Source organism: Salvelinus sp. IW2-2015, linkage group LG1, assembly GCF_002910315.2.
Source record: "Salvelinus sp. IW2-2015 linkage group LG1, ASM291031v2, whole genome shotgun sequence".
In the NCBI taxonomy this organism is placed as follows: Eukaryota; Metazoa; Chordata; class Actinopteri; order Salmoniformes; family Salmonidae; genus Salvelinus; species Salvelinus sp. IW2-2015.
In genome coordinates, this window is record NC_036838.1 from 38,420,037 (window position 1) to 38,440,840 (window position 20,804).

Sequence of the window (20,804 nt, forward strand, 5' to 3'; positions counted from 1 at the left end):
TGCAGATGAAACTCACCTATGGGATTGTGGATATGGATATTATTTTTGTAAATTGATCAAGGGAGGTCTTACATGTTCAAGGGAATTCTTATTGGATGTGCTAGTAGTTACCGCGACAAAATCAAGAACTTACTGAACCTGAAAAATGTACTCTAGAAAAACACAGTAAGCTAATATAGTGAGAAACACTGACAGTTTAAGACAGCCCATCAATGTAAGAGGGTACAGCTGGTAGTACGTTAACAAAATATGCAAGTGACACACAAATGTAAGTATTTTCTTGTTTTTTAATCATTGTCAGGCAAACCCCATATGACAATTACATTGATGACAGGTGCTTTTACAATACAGAAGAGATCATGACAGGCCCATGGAAAGGCCATACCTGACCTTAAAAAGTAAGACATTCATCGTCATTAGATTATTCCAACTTTTACAGTTCACATAAATGAATTTTGTACACTGAACAAAAATATAAACGCAACATGTAAAGTGTTGGTCCCATGTTTCATGAGCGGAAATAAAAGATCCCAGAACTGTTCCATACACACAAAAGCATATTTCTCTCAAATTCTGTGCACAAATTGGTTTACATCCCTGTTAGTGAGCATTTCTCCTTTGCCAAGATAATCCATTCACCTGACAGGGGTGGCATATCAATAAGCTGATTAAGCAGCATGATCATTACACAGGTGAACCTTGTGCTAGGGACAATAAAAGGCCACTAAAATGTGCAGTTTTGTCACAACACAAAGCTACAGATGTCTTACGTTGAGGCAGCATGCAATTGGCATGCTGCCTCAACGTAATTGCAATTGGCATGCTGACTATAAGAAAGTAGATGAAACTGTGGGTTTGCACAACCAAAGAATTTCTGCACAAACTGTCAGAAACCGTCTCGGGGAAGCTCATCTGCATGCACACCATGGTCTTGACCTGACTGCAGTTCAGCATCGTTACTCGACCAGTGGGCAAATGATAATCTTCCATGGCCACTGGCATGCTAGAAAGTGTACTCTTCACGGATGAATCCCGGTTTCAACTGTACCGGGCAGATGGCAGTGTATGGCATTGTGTGGGTGAGCGGTTTGCTGATTTCAACGTTGTGAACAGAYTGGCYGTGGGGTTATGGTATGGGCAGGCATAAGCTAGGACAAGGAACACAATTGCATTTTATCGATGGCAATTTAAATGCAGAGATACCGTGCCGAGATCCTGCGGCTCGTTGTCGTGCCATTCAGCCGCCGCCATCACCTAATGTTTCAGTATGATAATGCACGGCCCCATGTTACAAGGATCTGCACAGAATTCCTGGAAGCTGAAAATGCCACAGTTCTTTCATGGCCTGCTTACACACCAGACATGTCACCCATTGAGCATGTTTGGGATGCTCTGGATTGAAGTGTACGACAGCGTGTTCAAGTTCCCGACAACATCCAGGAACTTCACACAGCCATTGAAGAGGAGTGGGACAACATTCCACAGGCCACAATCAACAGCCTGATAAATTCTATGCGAAGGAGATGTGTTGAGATGAGGCAAATAGTGTTCACACCAGATACTGACTGGTTTTGTGATCCACACCCCTACCTTTTTTTTTTTTAAAGGTATCTGTGACCAACCGATGCATATCTGTATTCTCAGTCATGTGAAATCCATAGATTAGGGGCTAATGAATTCATTTAAATTGATTTCCTTATATTTACTCTAACTCGGTAAAATCTTTGAAATTGTTGCATGTTGCGTTTATATTTTTGTTCCGTGTATTTGATTCATATCAAGACCAGCAGTACAATAACTCTTGAGAACCTGGCAAACTAAGACCCCAAATAGAAACAGCAGAGTAGAAAAAAACTACGTATTACAAAGCTGAAGAATTCCTGATTTTATCTTGATTTCATGTCATGATGTCACACATATATTGCTTGCAGGTGCTCCACTCCAGTGAAATGGATACCCCTCTTAACCCAAACAATTATCCCAACAACACACTCTCCAATATCTCAGTCCTTTGTTCATTCTTCCATCCATTTCTACCCATGAACAGAGTTACAGTGCACCGGACTCCAACCAGAGCCTAAACTAGCCTCTACAATTAAGGTAGGAGGAGAAGAGAGCTGCCACATGACATAGAAGTCAATAAAAGATCAGAAGGAGCCCATTGATCATGGGATCAACGAACTAAGCCCCTCCTCCATAAAGGTGCAGCATGACGCCAGTTGGCCCAATACAATTCCCATCCATCTCCAGAGTAGCTTTCTACCACACAACTCCAGACCTCTGTTCAAGGTAGGGAAACGGAGTACATACAGGAATATCTACACACCATCTATACCGTTCATTCTGTTGGCCCAGACCAAGGCCTTAAAGCCTGAGATATCCACAGCAGAACGAGAGAGGTCATAGTGAGATACAGATGACACTGGGTTGGAGACTAAAATGCCCTTGGCTGACATCTCATTGTGGTTGAGAATACAGAACAGAGGTAGGCTAGGCAACATTGGTTATGGAGTGTCTGATAGTATCTGCAGGCTTGCCGTAATCCACCCAGGCTCTGAATCACCTGATGCAATTAATAATATCTGATCCTGAGCCACAAAGGGAAACTCAATTAGTTTAGCCACAGAAAAATTCCTATTCCGTTCCAAATGGCTGGTGTTCATCACCCCAGGAGGGAGATAACTTGCGTCATCCTCCACCAATGTTTAACTCCTGTACAATGTAAAGCACTTTGACACCTGGTGAAATACATAACTAACCGTGATCAACATTGCCTTCCCTTGTGGTACAACGTTCAGTAGCTCTCACATGGCTGTTAGCATACCAGACTCAACAAATGTGGGCTGAGTTGTTTCAAGCCAAGGGAAATCTAGGTGTAAACCAGGGTTTAGCCTGGTAGAGGGAGTGTAACATGCCCAGGCAGACCTCTAGGCAACAGACACAGATATAGGTCTCAGTCCCCCAGACCAGGTAGTACACCCTGGTCTAGGGTGTAGGAGGGAGAGGGGCCTAGGCAGACCTCTGGGTATAGAACAAAATGTAGGCCTGAGTGTTGCACACCTCCTCCACACTGCACACGTTCATCTCAGAGTCATTACAGTGGACCCAGAAACCTGGAAACACACACAGGGAGAGGGCTGGTTACAGCTTGGCAAACTGTGCCACCTACAGTCCCAACAGCAACTCATGTAATCTCACAGTATCAGGTTATACAGGGCAAGAGGTAGCCTAGTGGTTAGAGTGTTGGACTTGTAACCGAAAGGTTGCAAGATCAAATCCCCGAGCTGACAAGGTAAAAATCTGTCGTTCTGCCCCTGAACAATGCAGTTAATCCACTGTTCCTAGGCCGTCATTGAAAATAACTATTTGTTCTTAACTGACTTGCCTAGTTAAATAAAGGTTTACATTTTTTTTTTTTTAATACCCGGAGCAAAACGTTTATGAGAGTCAACTGCACTACACAACTAAACATTTGACCAATTCATCATGTTTTTAAATCTGAAAAGACCAAGTGAAAATCCTGCCTAAACTACAGGCTATTCTAAGACAGAGTTGTTTGCTTGGATGCAAGTTTCTGGTATCTTGGTCCCACTTACCTCCCTCGGTGTTGTAGCAGTATGCAGTGTAGTGCCCTGAGCCAAAGCCTTTCCCATGGTGCATGACTACAGCAGACAGGTCGTAGGTGTAGCCCTCTCTGTGAACCGACTGGCCCGAGTCTGTGCAGCAGTAGGGCTCTATGTTCAAAACCTGGTCAAAGGCCACATGGACGCCAATCTTCTCCCTGTGGTTCCGGCCTGACCATCTGTCACAGAACAGGGATTGGTTATCTTATGCTTGTCCTTGCTACAAGACATCCCCTTGCAGAAATATACAATCCTATCAACTAAACCATAACACACATTTGGAAACCAAGAAGGACAGACAATTGGTGGGTGTAAATCTTGACTGTGTAAGCAGACTATGTCTTCAAATGCAGTAGACAAACTGGGTGTTTGAATACATGCTTCCTGCAACTGTAATAAATGCTCTGAATGACCAGTATGTACTAAAGTTCAGGGGCTAACCTGAAGCGTTTGAGGTGCAGCCGTAGAACCTGAGGTAGGCGGTAGATCAGCAGCTGCTTACATGCCTCTGACAGAACCAGGGGCTTGTGGGACGTCTTCCGTCTTTTCCCTGACAATTATAAAAATACAGGTCACAGACGTGTAACATTTGTGTGACATGGAGGTACAGGACGTGACCACTATAAAAGCAGAACTATATTGTGATTACCCAAAAAGCAAAAACTCAGTTTCACTTTCAATATCAATCAATTGGCAAATTAGTCAAATAAAATCTAGCCCGAAAAGAGACACACACACACACACACAATAGTGCTCCCCAGCTTGTAGTCCTAGAAAACTGAATTTAGTTACCTCGGGTTCATTCAGCCATTCCTATGGGGAAACACATACTTAGAAGATCTTATAGGTTTTGTTCTATGAGATAATATCAGTCAGTGAACATGATCTTTATGAATTATGACACCTTTGTGCTTTTTAAAAATTAAATGCTTAAAAATTCAAAAAGTGACTTCAGTTGATTAAGATCTCACAGAACAAAATGTATAAGATCTCCTAAGCTTGTGCTTATCACAGACCTTATTTTCAGCATGTATCCAAAACCTACAAAAACTCCATTAATTTCCCCATAGGCTTTGTCTAACAAACCATGGCGGCATTAGTACCTACAAAAAGACGCCATTACTATTGCTCTCTATAGGCCTACTTCCCTAACCATGATTCTGGTCGAATAGCTGAATAAAAAGAACAGCAAAACACAGTACAGGAGGATTTGTCTATTGCATTAACAGACATTAGTCTCTGTCCCAGTACTAACTGTTGCAGTGGTTGCAAGCATAGATGCTGCCCTCCAGAGCCTCTGTCTCAGTGAACTTGGCCAGCATCTCAGTGAGGGAGCAGCTGCGCTGGTAGGCCAGAGACGCAGCCGAGCCCTTCTCCGTGCTGTGGTAGCGCTCCGGGAACTCCAGGGACAGGTCCCAGAATGGCTCCACCGTGTTCGACTTGTGTTTACAGGACAGACACGTCACCTGGACAGATGCAGGGATAACCAAGCAAACATTTTACCAAGGGCTTATTAGTTCAAATCTGACACGCCTTAGTTCTGGTGCTGGAGAGCAACTATTGTCCTGCTTGACTTGAGACTCAGAAAAAAAGGCTGTGTAACAAGCAATAGGTATCTCTTTTTTTTTTTAAATGCTCACCTGGAGTGAAATCCAGCAATCAACTAGTAATAGTGGAGAAAACCTGGCCTAACGTGGAAATGCTATAGAGTAGAAAGAGCTTAAACATCCTTGTGATTTACCTTTAGCCATGATAGGGTGCTGACGGTCAAACCTAAATTAATGTGTTGTGTACAATTGCCATGTCAATGAGTAGAGACCTTTACCTGGCTGAGTAGCTGCCCGTGAAAGATGGTGTTGAGGACCTTGAGCACTTGCTTGGAGAGCTTCCTCTGGGTGATGGGGATGACAATCCTGCGCTTGCTGCCTTCTGATTCCAGCTCCTGCTGCACCTTGTCCAGCAGCTCACACAGAAACTCCTGTGCGTCCTGCTGGTCATAGCCACGGAACGCTGGGATCAGGTTCCACACAGAGTGCAGCATGGCAAAGGGCGACACCAACGACCATCGGCCAGACCACATGACCCTGAACAGTGTGTGCAGCTCGTGGCACAGTGACATCTGCTGGCGGGTGGAGGATCGCGGCTCCTTGGGCTGGACCAGCTCTGCTGCATTTAGGCCGGGGGGCGAGCTCTGCTTGCTGACAGCAGGGAGACCCCCACTGGCTGCCTTCCCCATGCCACGTCCCAGAGGGCAGCCTGGTGTGGCTGCACTACCACTCCCCACCACAGCCCCAGCCACACCCTGGTTTGTCTTGGCCAGCAGCTCCTCAGTCTCACACATGTCCAATGTGAGGAAGCACTCCCTGAATTTCTGCAGGTGGCTCAGCACCTGTAAGATAGAGTTCATGTAGCACGTGTTCCCAAGGTTGCGTAGCCCAGTGACCCCCGGGGCCAGTCTACGACGGGTCGCTTTATGGGAGGAGTAGTACCTCCGTACTTTGAGTTTACGAGTCCTGCCATTGCTGGGGGGCTTCAGGGATAGAAGGGAGGTTTTTTTGGGTGGAGGCAAACGCTCCGGAGGGTCGCGGAACTTCAGGGGGATAAGTGTGATGGTTGAGCGGGGCGCCTGGGTGAGCAGCCTGGCACTCTTCCTGGGCGGCACATTGGCCAGCTCTCCCATGAGTCTCCTCTTCATCTCATTCTTCTGGCGCCGAACCTCCTCCTTCTCCTGCTCGAGTTTCTCCTCCCGCTGGCTCTGTTCCTCCTGCTGCCGGTTCCTCCAGCGGCGCAGCATCTTCCCCAGCAGCACCTTCCTTCGGTGCCACAGGGCCGTCTGCATGGCAGGCTGGGGCCCGCTCTCGCCCACCCAGGGGTTGCAGTCACCACCTGCAGAGGAGCGCAGGGAGCGCCTGCCAGGGCTACGCACAGTGGAGAGCGCCCCCCGCAGGAGCTTGAGGTCTCCTTCAGCATTGTCGTTGAGCACATAGTCTCCACAGGCGAAGCAGAAGACGTCCAGCTCCCGCACTTCCATGGCCAGGGGGTGGTTTGACTCCTGGAAGTGTTTGAGGGAGTGCTCTTCCATGAAGCGGCCACAGGCCACGTGAGAGCACTTGAGACAGGCCCACACTGACTCGGTGGTGCAGCAGTCCATGCAGCGCCATTTCTGTGAGTTGAGGATGGAGTGTTCGTGGCCTAGGCGAAGACGCCCCACGTGCTTACAGCGGTCCATCTCTCCAGATGCACATGTGCCTGCCCACAGCGTCAGGACACACGCCTCTGTGCCAAGCAGCAGCTCATCCTGCAGGAGGGAAAAGGAGATCAACTTCAGTAAATCATAGGGATAGAAATCAACCGCTTCATTTCAGATATGCTAAATACAAAATGTGTTCTCTATTTGAAAGTAAACTGACTGGTGTAGCATGTGGAAAAAATTGAGGACCAAGAATATGAACTTGCACACCATGTAAGCTTGTTTTACTTACTGTAAAAAACACTGTGTGCTGATTTAAGTCAGTGTTCTTTCAACATAAGCAAAGGGACCTTCACAGGTGCAATCAATCAGCTTCACTCATGTCTGGTTCAGGATCCTGAATAAACTGAAAATAAAATCGGAAAAGAGGTTGTGCTTGTATAGCGAGMTTTTTTTTTTACATAACAGTTGACAGATTGAGACATTAATTTGAGCAAAGCAAATACGTTTCTAACAAACTTAAAGCAGGTTMCTAGTTCACTATGTCTGAACATTTACTCGACAGTTTCTTAGCAGAATTTAACACAGTTTATAAACAAATCATAATCATGTTAGGCAATTGAGTTGAGCAGTTTAACACTATGTCTGACTTAAAATGAAGAAACAATCGATTTATCCATAACAACAAACAAAGGGATCAAACTGCATACTTTTTTTCTGCTGGTCAACATGCATTGGTTTGGCGACCAATCATTTCGTTCGATTCAAACTACTAACTAGCTAACATAGGTTAGCAGTTTTCCATCTTGGCTTGCAAATGGCACCAGTTTTGCCATATAACGTGGCGTCTCGGCTCGTGCCACAATGAAAATGTAACGTTAGCTACTCCCTCCAGCTGACCACTCGACGCGGGTTAGAGAGTGTGTTCTTGTTCACTTAACTAGCAAGTTCCAACTTATTGTCATGTTTAATTAGCTATAACGTTACCTAGCTCGCCAATAGACAGATATCTAGCTACTTGTTGGTAACGTTAGCTAACGTTAACTACCCAGCTAGCTAGCTATGAAGGTTAGCTAGCTAGGGCGATTAAGTTTTACAACACATTCACTGTATTTCTTCAATCATTTGGCTAATGGTACAATAGCCGGCATTGTGATCAAATAAAGAAAATGTAAAATGTCCTCATAATGGCGTCCCTTATACTGGTGTAATGTATTTATTTAGTTTAACACATTGCAGAGAAACAATAGCCTGAAGGCTAGCATTTGCTAAGCTAGCTAGGCTTGCTAGCCATCAGAACAAAGACTAGTCTGAAATCCACTCTTGTGAACACTGAACAACTTCTAGTTAATATGGTTGACTACACGGAGGGGAAAAAATCACTGCGGTTTTGTCATCTAACTAGCTAGCTTGCTAGCTAGAATCCACAGAGCCGCAATGTAAACAAAGCTAAATGTGTCGTATATAAACTTTTGAGTACATCTTCAAACAAAACACCGGGAGGTCAACATACAAATAAAGTCACAGATTCTCAGAAAACCTGCAATGTAGCTATCTAGCTAACGGTAACATGAACCCATAACTTTCAGAGGTTGACAAAACAGTACACGACAATGTCAGTAGTTGATCCATAAAATAACTGTTTGTTGTATTTGTAAAAAAAAAATACAAAATGAATTTCGCTTCTATTTACCGCCATCATCTGCACGCGAAAGCTGTTTTAGACCTCGAGACAACCGAACTATTTCGGTCCTGGAATCAAGTCATTCTGATTGGATTGAACTGATCCCTCTTCCGTCGAGCTTTAGCTCTCATTGGTACAGACAGGATGTAGCGTTCATTACTATGGTCATGAAAAGATCCAAACTGATCGGATGGTTATTATTACCATACCAAACCATTTTTGTTATTACCCATACTAGTCCTCATGAGCTCAGTTGGTAAATTCTATGTCATTTTTACAAGTCATGGCTTTTCACCTGGAGACGGATACATTATTGGCATACTTTTCCCATTCATAACAGCTGACAAAGTCCCCTATAAACCATTCATGACAGGACTGTACTTGGTGAAAAACACCAGCAGCAGTATACAAAATATGCATATGGTTAATAAGTCTAATATATTTCCGAAAATACTGTTATGAAAAAGAGGAGCTTAATCAAGTAAGGTAAACATAGGTTTATTGAGTTTAAAAAAACAGTGTTACAAAGTGTTGTCAGGCAATTTTTAAATCAAAATAACCAACTATTAGTGTGACCATAATGCCCAGATACAACATTGGTATCTAAACTGAAGGTCCTTTAAACCGATTACTCACAAGGATAATCCACAAGACATTTGGGACACAACATTATTCCTTCAAGAGTTCAGACTTCAACCAGTAAGGTTTTGTTCTAATTTTTGCCATGATATATTCCTTGCAGTGGTTGTGAAATCCTTTGATCAGTTTGAGTTGCTGTACTGACACTCAGTACAATTTAAATTACACAACATTGTAGCTTAAGATTACATGTTGCTTGTGTTGGGGTGTGGAGGAAGTACTGCTGTCCTCTTGGTGGTGCTTCTTTATCAGCTGAGATTATCCAGGACATTCCTGCTGCCATGAAGATGTCAACGTGTGGTCCCTGGGAGCACCTGCTGTTTGCGCACTTTGCTGAACAACTCCAGGTACTGGGTCATGGTGTCAACACAGTCCGCGGGCACATAGAGGCCCTCAGGCTTGGTGGCGAACACAGAGGGCAGCTCCGGGATGCTGGGGCCCAGGAAGCTTTGCATGAACTCTTTCATCAGGTTCCAGCAGTCCCCAGGGACCACACAGGGACAGTACTCCACCTAAACAAATAAAGAGATTTGATCGTGGACATCAGTTTAGAAAAAGTGTAACACAGATCAAAAAAAACTTTACCCTCCATTTTGATAATTGGCTGTACAGACCACTCACCTCTACTGAAATGCCCCTTGCGCTGGAGCTCATTGTTATTGCTCCAACCTTTATCAGGAAATCACAATAGCGGTAGCGGGAACCACGGCTCTCTACCTTGTGCCCCTTGGCGTTCTGGAAGTGGCTTTTCAGCTTAATCATGAGCACGTCAAAGTTTCCATCTGCTGTGAGGCAGGGACCTCCTTCGAACAGGGCTAAGCAGCTCAGGGGGGTTTCTGAGTTATGCATCACATACAGGAGTTTGGTGGGCTGGCCTGTGACAAACAGAGAGAACAGAAAGACGGTTGTTGCTCCCTTGTGGGTATTTGAAGGATGTAGTCCAATGGATTACATGACAAGATATGAAAGACAATTTTGTTTATGTCATAGCTTTGCAGTACAACTTTAGTTACCACTGGCATTTCCTGTGGCATGGTACGTCTCACAGTCCACAGTAAAGTTTCCCTGCTTCACAGCGCCCAACTGCTCCAACTTCTTGTGCAGAATGTCTATTGTCTGCTGCACACTCTTTCCCTCTGCCAYAGGCACCTGACACACACTAAGCAAGGGAGACAGCACACAGAGTATAACTGTTAATAACATTAAGATATTGTTCAGCATTAACTTACTGATTTCCAAAATCACATATTGAAACAATGTCAGATCTGAATGGTGATGTAAGATGATAGGAAGCTTGGAAGAAAAATCAACCAGGTAACAGATCATTGAGTTGTGTACTGTTTCATGTGGATCCACATGGGATCTAGGGCCATGTAAAATACCAAGTGTGATAAGTAACGTAGCTAGCTAGCAATTTACATTTTGTTAGATACAAGTTWGATTTTTTTTTAAAGCAAACAATAGAATCTCACCAAGTCACCCCCATTGATTCAAGACGTTTGTTATTTTCTTACTACGAAAATGAACACGCTTCCTGCTGAAAAATGGTCTGTTTCCGGTATTAGGAGGAAATTAGGTAATCTGTCTGCGCCTGCGTTTTTCTCGTGCGAAGAACATTTTAATACACTCATTTTGTTCATATACATTTTTTGAAGATGGAACAATTCCAATATATCCAGTAATACCTACCAAAGACATATGCGCTGTTTCATTTTCTAAATGTCTCTGGTATTATGTTTCGTCTCCGATAGTACGTCACTTCCGTTGGATAAAAAAAAGCACGTGTGTTCACTGGAACTTTGGTGAGAATTTCCAAATGAGCTACTTTATGAATTGTTAAACTAACTAGCTAGATTAATAGTACATTTCGAACAGGTCTGTATAATAAACTAGCACAGATGCCGAAAGTGAAGAAACCCAAAGGTGGAGGTGGGGAGAAAAGTGGCGACGGAATGGTTGCGCTTGCTGACCAGATTCTTCAAGGGGATATGGTTCGAGTACATGGCCGAGTGAAGAACAGGGATCAACGGGGAGAAGATGAAGACGAGTACGTGGACGAACGCCTATCAAGGAAGATCCTGGAGCAGGCACGAATCCAACAAGAAGAACTACAGACAGAATATGGTTTGGCACCAGAGGTCAAGAAAAAGCAAGCCACTGTTTTAGGTAACGTTGAGGTGCAAGCAAGAAAATGCCTATCTGCTTTTGTTTTTTTGTCTTGCTAGCTAGCTATCCACAACAACCACACATTACTTTACACTTGACTACTGAGAACTTTTGCATGGAGGTCAATTCCAGTCATTGTTATTCTTGAAGTGTTGTGCTATGCTCAGTTATACTGGTGGTACAGTTTCATGGGATATGGATGTTGTCTTATATCCTTGCAGGGCCAGATTCTCAGGATGCAGACTCTGATGAGGAGTGGCCGGCACTGGGTGAAGCTGGGGCCGGTGAGGAGGAAGAGGCTAACTGTGGGACAGAAGTGGTGGTGGACCCAGAGGATGAGAAAGCTATGCAGATGTTCATGAACAAGAATCCTCCCATGAGGTACAGCATGAGGCCCCAAAACTCTGAGCCAAACCACTGAGCTAAAAACCTTTATTGCAGTGAAAAATCTTGATGATGAATGATTTGCCATTTTGTGTCTTTTTATTTTATTTTGTGTGTTAGACACTTAGATTCAATTGAATGACAACAGCACTATCATGCCATAAAAGGGAATTTCATGTTATCTCTTCCAAAAAATAATCATAACTTTGTAGCTGAATATGGATTTCCTCAGTGTTGTCCTTGTTCTGTTTTTTTCCCCAGGCGAACTCTAGCAGACATCATCATGGAGAAGATCACAGAGAAGCAGACAGAGGTGGGGACAGTGATGTCTGAGGTGTCAGGAAGACCCATGCCCCAACTGGACCCAAGGATCATTGAAGTGTACAAAGGTGTCAACAAGGTAAGCCGTGCACCTGCGTCCTCCTGTATTAATTTGCTTGGCCACGTGTTATTGTCCACTTAATCAGATTTCAGTCAGAACAGTCAGAGGCGGAATATTACCAACTATTATTAACTTGTTTTTTTTCGGTTGGTCCAGGTTCTGTCAAGATATCGTAGCGGCAAACTGCCCAAAGCTTTCAAGATCATTCCAGCACTGTCAAACTGGGAGCAGGTTCTGTACTTGACAGAGCCTGAGACCTGGACTGCTGCTGCTATGTACCAGGCAACAAGGTCTGATAAAAAATTTACAGGATGATTTGTTAACATCTATCAAAAACCTTTTTGATATTAGAAAGCACCTTATGGATATTCATGACCGACTCTTGATTTTTCTTCTTTCTGAACAGAATCTTCTCATCTAATCTGAAGGAGCGAATGGCCCAACGGTTCTACAACTTGGTGCTACTGCCAAGGATACGAGATGACATTGCAGAATATAAAAAACTAAACTTCCACCTGTACATGGCACTGAAGAAGGCTCTTTTCAAGCCAGGGGCATGGTTCAAAGGTGAGACAAATCAAGAACATGTATCAAAGGGGAGAGAAATAGTCAGGTAGATCATTTAAAAGCTTGGTTGATAATCAATGTATGGTTGCCAGGATGTAATAATGGGGGGTGAAAGTAATTAAGATAATACACATTATCTGTCAGGTATTCAAAAATTTTGCCAAGGATACTACTTAGTGGGTTTTGTTCCGAGTTCACTTTGGCAATCAGCCAAAAGACAGTCATTGTCACTAGGTGGCAGTATTATCAAACCAGATCACAGACTGAACCAGATTTAGAAGGTTCTTTGTGAATTTGGTTGGGTTGCCCAAAAAGTTACATATTGCAGCTTTAACATTTCTTGTGCATTTGTACTATGTGTTGTACCGTATTTTATCTATTTGTTTCCAGATAATGACTTTGTACCCCTTAACCCAGCATATTAATGCGTGTTCACACATTTCTATTTGTGTGTTCACACATTTCTATTTTTCTCACTCAGGCATCCTCATCCCGTTCTGTGAATCTGGAACATGTACTCTGAGGGAGGCTATCATCATTGGCAGCATACTCACTAAGTGCTCAATCCCTGTACTGCATTCCAGGTAAGAGACACTCTTTTACCTGCGTTATGTGTGCAATTTTGTAAGGTCTATGATGCCCTAATGTGACTGCTCGGCTTGCCACTTGGCTAGGGACTTGGTTTCTAACCGTGGCAGCTTGACTGTTGCTGATCATTTAAGTGGGAATTCATGTGAATGTATGGTACAACAGTATTTAATAAGGTAGTAGAACAGCATGGCTTGTCAGAAAATAATGTAGTAAACAAATGACTGATTCTCTCTGCAGCGCTGCCATGCTGAAACTGGCAGAGATGGAATACAATGGAGCCAACAGCATCTTCCTGCGACTCTTACTGGATAAAAAATATGCCCTGCCCTTCCGTGTCCTGGATGCCCTGGTCGGCCACTTCCTGTCCTTCCGCAGTGAGAAGCGTGTCCTTCCTGTGCTGTGGCACCAGAGTCTGCTTACCCTGGCACAGCGCTACAAGGCCGACTTGGCGTCCGAACAGAAGGCTGCTCTACTGGAGCTACTTAAGGTGCAGACACACCCCCAGATTTCTGCAGAGATCCGCCGGGAGCTGCAGAACTCAGAGTCCCGTGATCTGGAAACCGCTATGCCTGTCACAATGGCCATGGACTGAGTATGGAGCTGAGCAAGGCCGCACCCTCTCTTTCCCTTCTTTCTCCCCAACGTACCATCATTCACTAAACTGCCCACAACACATACACATATGAACTGTTTTCCCCCTGCCAAATGCTCTATCATTGCTATGGAGACAAGAGTAAAGGCCACGAGATGGATTACAGATTAACATTCATTCAACATCCTGACTATCAAAGTGATATTATGGAATTCCTTTCTGATGTGTAAGTGAGGATGCCATTTACAAACTGAAATACATAACTGTTGTAAACATACATTACATTTATTGAGTGGAAATGATAGAGATGTGTTTGCCAGTTTTGAAGCAATGTCGGTTTCACAAGTAAAGATAATGTACAGCTGACTTGTTTGTATGACACCTACATTTCCAAATAAATTTAGAGAAGCAACAGCACACGGACCCTTTTGGTGGAAAAAAAACTTTTCAGTGAGTGTATGTTTGTAACATGGTTAAGTAGCTAATGAAGGAAAGTTATACAAAATACTATTCAAATGTTACTGTAAAAATTAACAATTTGAATAAATGATTTCCTTGGTTTAAAGTGAAATGTCTGAAGTTACATTGTTACCATTCACAAAAAAATCCCAGAGATGCTGACGGGTATCCTGGCCAGGTGTGACAGCTCGAGCGTTTCCGAAATTCCCACAGTGTTGGGGGCAAGAGGACATTTCACAGCTAGCTAGAACTCGTTCCGATGGATGCCTATTCCCGCTACCCAAAAACAAATCTGACTGAAATAGTAAGTCTGGATCATGGATGTTGAATAGTCCTGCAGATCTGCCCCCTTTAAAGGGGCAATCTGGGATTCAAACTAACAAAGCACTCACCATGCCACTTTATTTGGTAAACAGCTGAGGAATGGGGCAGGAGAAATGTAACCACTCTCAAATACATAGTATACACAAGGACTCTCACATATGGATACKAGGACTGACTATCCATGAGATCAAAATGATAGTTATGTTTCACGATATGGATCACTCCAATATATTGGTATCACTCTGCGGTGGAGGGATACATCTGAGGTGAGGATTTACAGATTTACTCCTGTGTACACCTGTGTCACGGCTGGGGTCCGCCCCTATATATAGACCCCATGGCCGCGACACACGTTCTCTTTCATTTTCTCGGCGGATGGCCGTATGGTTTGAGGTATAAACTTTCTGAAGTTCGCTTGGTATGTCACTGGTAAGTGTAATATCTTGCGTGGATGTATATTCACTGGCTGTTTGCAGCCTGGAGCAGCTGGCCACATGCCCAGCCCCTCTTGAGTGCTGCGTGCGGTTGATCTGTATCTTCTGCCCGTGGTTTGTCGTTTCATTAGCAATACACTACGACTCCGTGTGCGTTAAACCGGTAGGTAATAATGCAGTTGGCTTAAAACAAAAAAACAATTCAAAACCTTTACCTGGTTYCTGTTTTTTTGTCTGCCTGTTTTTCCCACAGGGGTCTTCCCCTGTGTTTGCAGAGGTACTGGGTAATGTATTTCTCACCGGGTTCCTATTCCACCAAGCGGGTCACGACATAACTCTCCCAGGGCGTCGGACCCCTGATCCGTGGCCTTGTTGGCTTGGCTGAACTTATGGCTTCCCTTTGTGACAGGTATGATGGTGGCATCCCCACTGGGGATCCGCATACCTAGTGTATGCACTTCCTGGGTTTGAGTCACACGGTGAGGGCGGTGGAGCGCCCTACTGGATGCCTGTTTTGTGTGGTGTTCTCAGAACGCCTGCACCTTGGAGGCCATGCGCGAGTGGGTCAGCCAGGCTCGGGCTCAGGCTGGGGACGAGCTCCCTCAGGAGTGGTGCGTCAGCGAGCTGTTAGTCTCTACTGGACCCAGTACCCCTCCCAGGAAGCGTGGCCAGAGCCACCGCAGGCAGAGCTCGTCTGCTACCAGTCCTGGACAGGGGCATGAGTCGGGCCGCTGGGACTACCTTGAACGGAGGGCGCATGCCCTGCGTCAGGAGGTTGATAGCTTCGATGGCAAGGCCCGCTGTTCTCTGTTGGCCAGTGATAGGCTGTTCCTGGGGGGTGATGCTGGCACTGTTCACCCCCGTGAGCGGGGCTACCAGGCTGACAGGCCATCAGAAGCCGCCAGCGGGGCTTCATAGTCCCCAGTGGCTCTGCAGGCCTACCTGCAGACTCTATTTTCCTGGCTGCAGGAGGGCACATAGGAGATCCTCTGGGAAGTGATGGAGGTGTCTCGTCTGCTTTCCCTGCTCCAGAGGGATGAGGCCCACGTCAATGGACGGGCCATGGTGCAGGTGGTTACCTCCTGGCGCCATCTCTGGCTGGCCCAATCCCGTCTGCCACCTGCTCTCCAGAGCACATTTGCCACTCACTCCATCACCCCAGGGCTGACGTTTGGCCCAGGGGTTGATGACATTCTAGAGCAGACCAATAATGTTCGCAGGGACCGGGAGACCCTGAGACGGTTCATGTTGCCTCCTCAGGATTGTTTATCCTCAATTACCTGGACGATTGGTTGATTTGTGCCCCAACCAGGCCCGAGGTCCTGTCAGACAGAGACATGCTCCTGACCCACATCGGCAGGCTGGGCATTACTGTAAACGACAAGAAGAGTCAACTGACGCACACCCAGAGAGTGGCCTTCATTGGCATAGAATTGGACTCAGTCCTGAGAGCACGCCTGCCCACCAGAAGGGTTCAGGCGATCTTATCTTGCCTCGACCACTTTCGGCAGGGGCGGGTGGTATCCGCCCTGACCTTTCAGGTGGGGTGGAGATGCTGAGGATGTGCCGCCGGGAGCTGGTCAGCACAGACGCCTCCCATCGGCTGGGGGGGTGTGACCAAGGGCAGGTCGGCCAGCGGCTGTTGGCTACCCCCTTGGAGCGGCAGGCACATCAATACACTAGAGCTCTGAGCTGTACTGCTGGCCCTGCGGTCTTACCTTCCACATCTGAAGGGAAGACATGTCCTGGTGAGAACGGACAACACCACAGTGGTGGCTAACATCAACCATCAGGGTGGACCTAGGTCCCACCACGTCAATCTTAAAGCACGGGAGCTACTTCTCTGGGCTCAGGGACGTCTAGTGTCTCTACACGCAGCGCACGTACCTGGCATCCTGAGTGTGGCAACGGATATGCTCTCAAGGGAGCGCCCGCCACCTTGGGACTGGAGCCTACATCCCCAGGTGGTGCAGCACCTGTGGGACAAGTTCAGGAAGGCGCAGGTGGACCTGTTTGCCTCCCTGGACAATGCACACCGCCCCCTGTGGTACTCCACGTCGGAGCCACCAGGGCCTCTGGGCTTGGAAGCTCTGGCTCACGATTGGCCAGGGCTGGAGCTTTAGGCATTTCCCCCCTTTTTCCCTGATCCAGGCTGTGCTGGACAGGACCAGGATGGCAGAGCATCGTCTGCTTCTGGTGGCCCCATACTACCCCAGACGACCCTGGTTCAGCCTTCTCCTGTCCCTGTTGTGTGGGACACCTTGGCAACTTCCCCTGAGACCGGACTTGCTGCCTCAGGCCGGGGGAACTCTGTGGCATCCGAGGCCGCACCGCCTCAGTCTGTGGGCTTGGCCACTGAAAGGCACCAATGGTCCATGTTAGGACTACAGGGGATGAAATGAACACCATGTAGAGCACAAGGGCTCCGGCTACAACCGTGGCATACCAGTTGCGCTGGCGGTTGTTCTGCTCTTGGTGCACTGGTATTGAGGTTGTGCCCGAGTCATGCGGGTTGCAGTATGTCATCTAATACCTGCAGTCTCGCTTGGATGAGGGTTTGACAGCCTCTACACTGAGAGGGTATTTGGCTGCAATATCTGCCTGCCATGTGGGGTGGATGGACAGGCCAGTGGGGCGCCATCCCTTGGTCTCCAGCTTTATGAAGGGGGTTTGTCACCTGCGTCCAGCTAGGAACCCCTCAATGGCGAGCTGGGATCTGGGTGTGGTCTTGGCAGCTTTGACAAAGCCGCCTTTCGAACCGTTTGAAGTCTGCCTCCCTGAAACACCTCACTATGAAGGTGACTTTTGGTAGCGATTACTTCCATGTAGAGGGTGGGTGAGCTCCATGCTTTTTCAGTAAGTTCTGAGTGCTACCGGATGGACCCCGGGGGGAGGAGTATATCTCTCTGCCCCAACCCTTCATTCCTCCCGAAGGTTTTGTCAGACAGGCATGTGAACATCCTTTTATTCTGTCTGCTTACGACCCCCCAACAGTGGCAGTGGAGTCTGGACTTCACTCCGGCATGCTGTGCCCTGTGAGTGCACTGGCTGCCGATGTGGAGCGGACATGGTCAGTGAGAACAACAGACCAGCTCTTTGTCTGCTATGGTGACAGAGTCCTGGGGGCTGGGCTATCAAAGCAGAGGCTCTCTCACTGGATCGTGGAAACGATTACGACAGCATACCGCCTGGCTGGCAGGCCAGTGCTGGGATCTGTGGTGGCACATTCAACACGAGGTATGGCTGCGTCCTGGGCTCTCGCTGATATCTGTGCTGCAGCCAGCTGGGCTTCCTCTTGCACCTTTGCTAGGTACTATCGGGTAAATGTGGTACTTCCCTCTGCGGTTGGTTCAGGGGTCCTCCCCTTCTGGGGACTGTGCCGGGACCCCCCCCCCTTCCACATTGACGGCCCCTGCGTCTCGGTCCCGCGCTGGGACTTCACCGCTGGCTGGCCAGGTCCCTCTAGCACAGACTAATCTGGTATGGGTATACCAATATATTGGAATGATCCAATATAGTGAAACATAACCAAGGTTACGTATGTAACCACGGTTATGTGAGCTATATGGATCACTCCAATCCTCCTCCTCTAGAGGCGCCTCAAAAATGATGTAGAGAACATGTGTCATGGCCATGGGGTCTATATATAGGGGCGGACCCCAGCCGTGACATAGGTGTATACGGGAGTAAATCTGTAAATCCTCACCTCTGATGTATCCCTCCGCTGCGGAGTGATACCAATACATTGAAGTGATCCATATAGCTCACATAACCGTGGTTACATACGTAACCTTCGTTTGAACCATGTTTTGAAGCTTACAGTGTTTGTTTACAATTCCATTCTTTATAAACAATGGAGTAAAACAAGCTTATATTTTGGGTTCTGACCATTGCTCATGAGGCATTTCTAAGTTATATTCTTCAAGAATCAATAGCTGCATATTAAACCAAAATTGGATGTACCAATCCCAGATTACCCCTTTATTGGATTTCATTGAATTTATGAATTAATTAAATCTGACATCATCCTGATGTCATCAAACAGTCACCAATTCACATAAAAAAAACTCTCCAATCCATTAATATGGAATAATATCACCACAAACTCTCTCACGCACGTCCGCACACAAACACCCACGATCTGGCGCACCCACTCCTTTTGTTGGAGTGTGTCCCTGGCTATCCGTAAAAAAATAAAAAGCAAGAAAATGGTGCCATCTGGTTTGCTTCGAACATTGTATAACTTTCTGTCCCTGGAAAAGACCAGTCGGGCATCACCATCATCTCTAAATAGTATCACAAAATAGAGACACATTGGAGGACTACAGTGAAAACAGATTATGAATATGATGAGATCTCCTCTCTGACCAGAAAGCTACCGTTCAAGCTACCATTCACCAGCTCTGCAAGAGTTATGTCAAAATACAAGCAACCTATTTTTTAAATGTTTTGTATTTGACCGCTCCTTCGGTTGCTTGTACATTTTATTTAAACATGGTGGAAAAATTTACTCAAGTATGACAATTTGGTAAAGTAAAGATACCTTAATAGAAAATGACTCAAGTAAAAGTGAAAGTCACAGAGTAAAATCCTATTTAAGTAAAAGTCTAAATGTAAAAATAAAATAAAAAGTCATTATATTAAGCAAACCAAATGGCACAATATTCTTGTTCTTTAAATTTACAGATAGCCTGGGGCACACTCCAACACTCAGGCATCATTTACAAACAAAGAATTTGTGTTTAGTGAGTCCGCCAGATCAGAGGCAGTAAGGATGACCAGGGATGTTTTCTTGATAAGTGTGTGAATTTAACAATTTTCTGTCCTGCTAAGCATTCAAAATAGAACGAATACTTTTGGGTGTCAGGGAAAATGTATGGAGTAAAAAGTACATTATTGTCTTTAGGAATGTAGTGAAGTAAAAGTAAAAGTAGTCAAAAATATAAATAGTAAAGTGTAGACACCCCAAAAAACTACTTAAGTAGTACTTTAAATAATTTTTACTTAAGTACTTTACCCCACTGCTGATAGGCCTATGGGAAGTACACGGTGTAACGCAGTAAATGACAATATGCATATTTTTTGAGTGACGAATGTGTTTTGACATTATAACGCTTTGCAGAGCTGGTGAATGGTAGCTTTCTGGGCAGAGAGAACATCTGGTCATATTCATCAGCTCCTTTGCCTAGATACTAATGCATGAGGATAGAAACAAATCCATCCATGAAGCCAGTGTAGTCACAGTTTATCATTGCTTAACATACTTCTTTCCTCCAACAGGTTTGCAGGGAGCAGAAGTGTGAGGTTGAGCTATTTCCTTTGTCCAGCCACTAACTGGACCATTACTTGAGTCTCTTTCCTGTTCAATGGGCAAACCTGCAACTTTTAGGTGCTGTTTACATGTTCCTGGCCTCAAAACTTTAAAAGACAGTACCCCTGAGCGCCAGCAAGCTATGCTGAAAATGCCATTACAGTGTCAGAGCTTCTGGTAAACACAAGATTTGTTTTCAAGTTCCATTTGCTTTTGCCATAAGAATGAGTTTTGACTCAATAAGTGTGTTATTACTTTGTTTGTTATAGTAGGTTGAATATACTGTCATTTTGGTTCTATGTTCTGCTTTTCAGTCAGTGGGAACCTGTTTTCTGTTGATGTAATAGCCTACATATGTATTTATCTGTTATGCAGCAGTTGGAGCTTATGGTTGATTTAATGTAATGTGTGTGTTTTGCAGCAGTGGGAACTTGTGGTGGTGGCAGGGTTAGAGTGGG

The 20,804-nt window shown here is 45.5% G+C and overlaps 3 protein-coding genes across 4 annotated transcripts; 1 reads left to right on the forward strand and 2 right to left on the reverse strand.

The window, feature by feature from the left end:
• Window positions 1–267: 267 nt before the first annotated feature.
• On the reverse strand, window positions 268–8,651 carry LOC111967203 (ubiquitin carboxyl-terminal hydrolase 49). Of its 2 annotated transcripts, none has more exons than XM_023992074.2 (7): window positions 8,507–8,651; window positions 7,106–7,219; window positions 5,449–6,921; window positions 4,879–5,089; window positions 4,065–4,173; window positions 3,597–3,802; window positions 268–3,113 (listed from the first exon to the last, which is right to left on the reverse strand). In XM_023992074.2, the coding sequence occupies exons 3-7, from the start codon at window positions 6,850–6,852 to the stop codon at window positions 3,010–3,012; spliced, it is 2,034 nt and encodes a 677-aa protein (XP_023847842.1). In that variant the 5' UTR covers window positions 6,853–6,921; window positions 7,106–7,219; window positions 8,507–8,651; the 3' UTR covers window positions 268–3,009. The 2 variants fall into 2 exon arrangements, with proteins under 2 accessions (XP_023847842.1, XP_023847851.1); XM_023992083.2 differs by lacking the exon at window positions 8,507–8,651 and adding an exon at window positions 7,524–8,500.
• A 519-nt stretch (window positions 8,652–9,170) lies between these two features.
• On the reverse strand, window positions 9,171–10,713 carry med20 (mediator complex subunit 20). Its single transcript, XM_023992106.2, has 4 exons — window positions 10,609–10,713; window positions 10,150–10,295; window positions 9,758–10,011; window positions 9,171–9,648 (listed from the first exon to the last, which is right to left on the reverse strand). The coding sequence occupies exons 1-4, from the start codon at window positions 10,620–10,622 to the stop codon at window positions 9,427–9,429; spliced, it is 636 nt and encodes a 211-aa protein (XP_023847874.1). The 5' UTR covers window positions 10,623–10,713; the 3' UTR covers window positions 9,171–9,426.
• Window positions 10,714–10,890: 177 nt separating this feature from the next.
• Window positions 10,891–14,383, forward strand: bysl (bystin-like). Its single transcript, XM_023992096.2, has 7 exons — window positions 10,891–11,302; window positions 11,524–11,683; window positions 11,948–12,086; window positions 12,225–12,358; window positions 12,475–12,635; window positions 13,117–13,219; window positions 13,464–14,383. The coding sequence occupies exons 1-7, from the start codon at window positions 11,035–11,037 to the stop codon at window positions 13,816–13,818; spliced, it is 1,320 nt and encodes a 439-aa protein (XP_023847864.1). The 5' UTR covers window positions 10,891–11,034; the 3' UTR covers window positions 13,819–14,383.
• Window positions 14,384–20,804: the final 6,421 nt, after the last annotated feature.

Bases quoted from the DNA above. Each gene is read 5' to 3' on its own strand.
- LOC111967203 (XM_023992074.2), bottom strand. From the start codon at position 6,852: ATGGACCGCTGTAAGCACGTGGGGCGTCTTCGCCTAGGCCACGAACAC. The intron at 3,803-4,064 runs GTTAGCCCCTGA...GTTCTGTGACAG, and splicing joins CTGCACCTCAAACGCTTCAG to ATGGTCAGGCCGGAACCACA. The intron at 3,114-3,596 runs GTAAGTGGGACC...GTGTGTTTCCAG, and splicing joins CTGCTACAACACCGAGGGAG to GTTTCTGGGTCCACTGTAAT.
- bysl (XM_023992096.2), top strand. From the start codon at position 11,035: ATGCCGAAAGTGAAGAAACCCAAAGGTGGAGGTGGGGAGAAAAGTGGC. The intron at 11,303-11,523 runs GTAACGTTGAGG...ATATCCTTGCAG, and splicing joins AAAGCAAGCCACTGTTTTAG to GGCCAGATTCTCAGGATGCA. The intron at 11,684-11,947 runs GTACAGCATGAG...TTTTTTCCCCAG, and splicing joins AACAAGAATCCTCCCATGAG to GCGAACTCTAGCAGACATCA.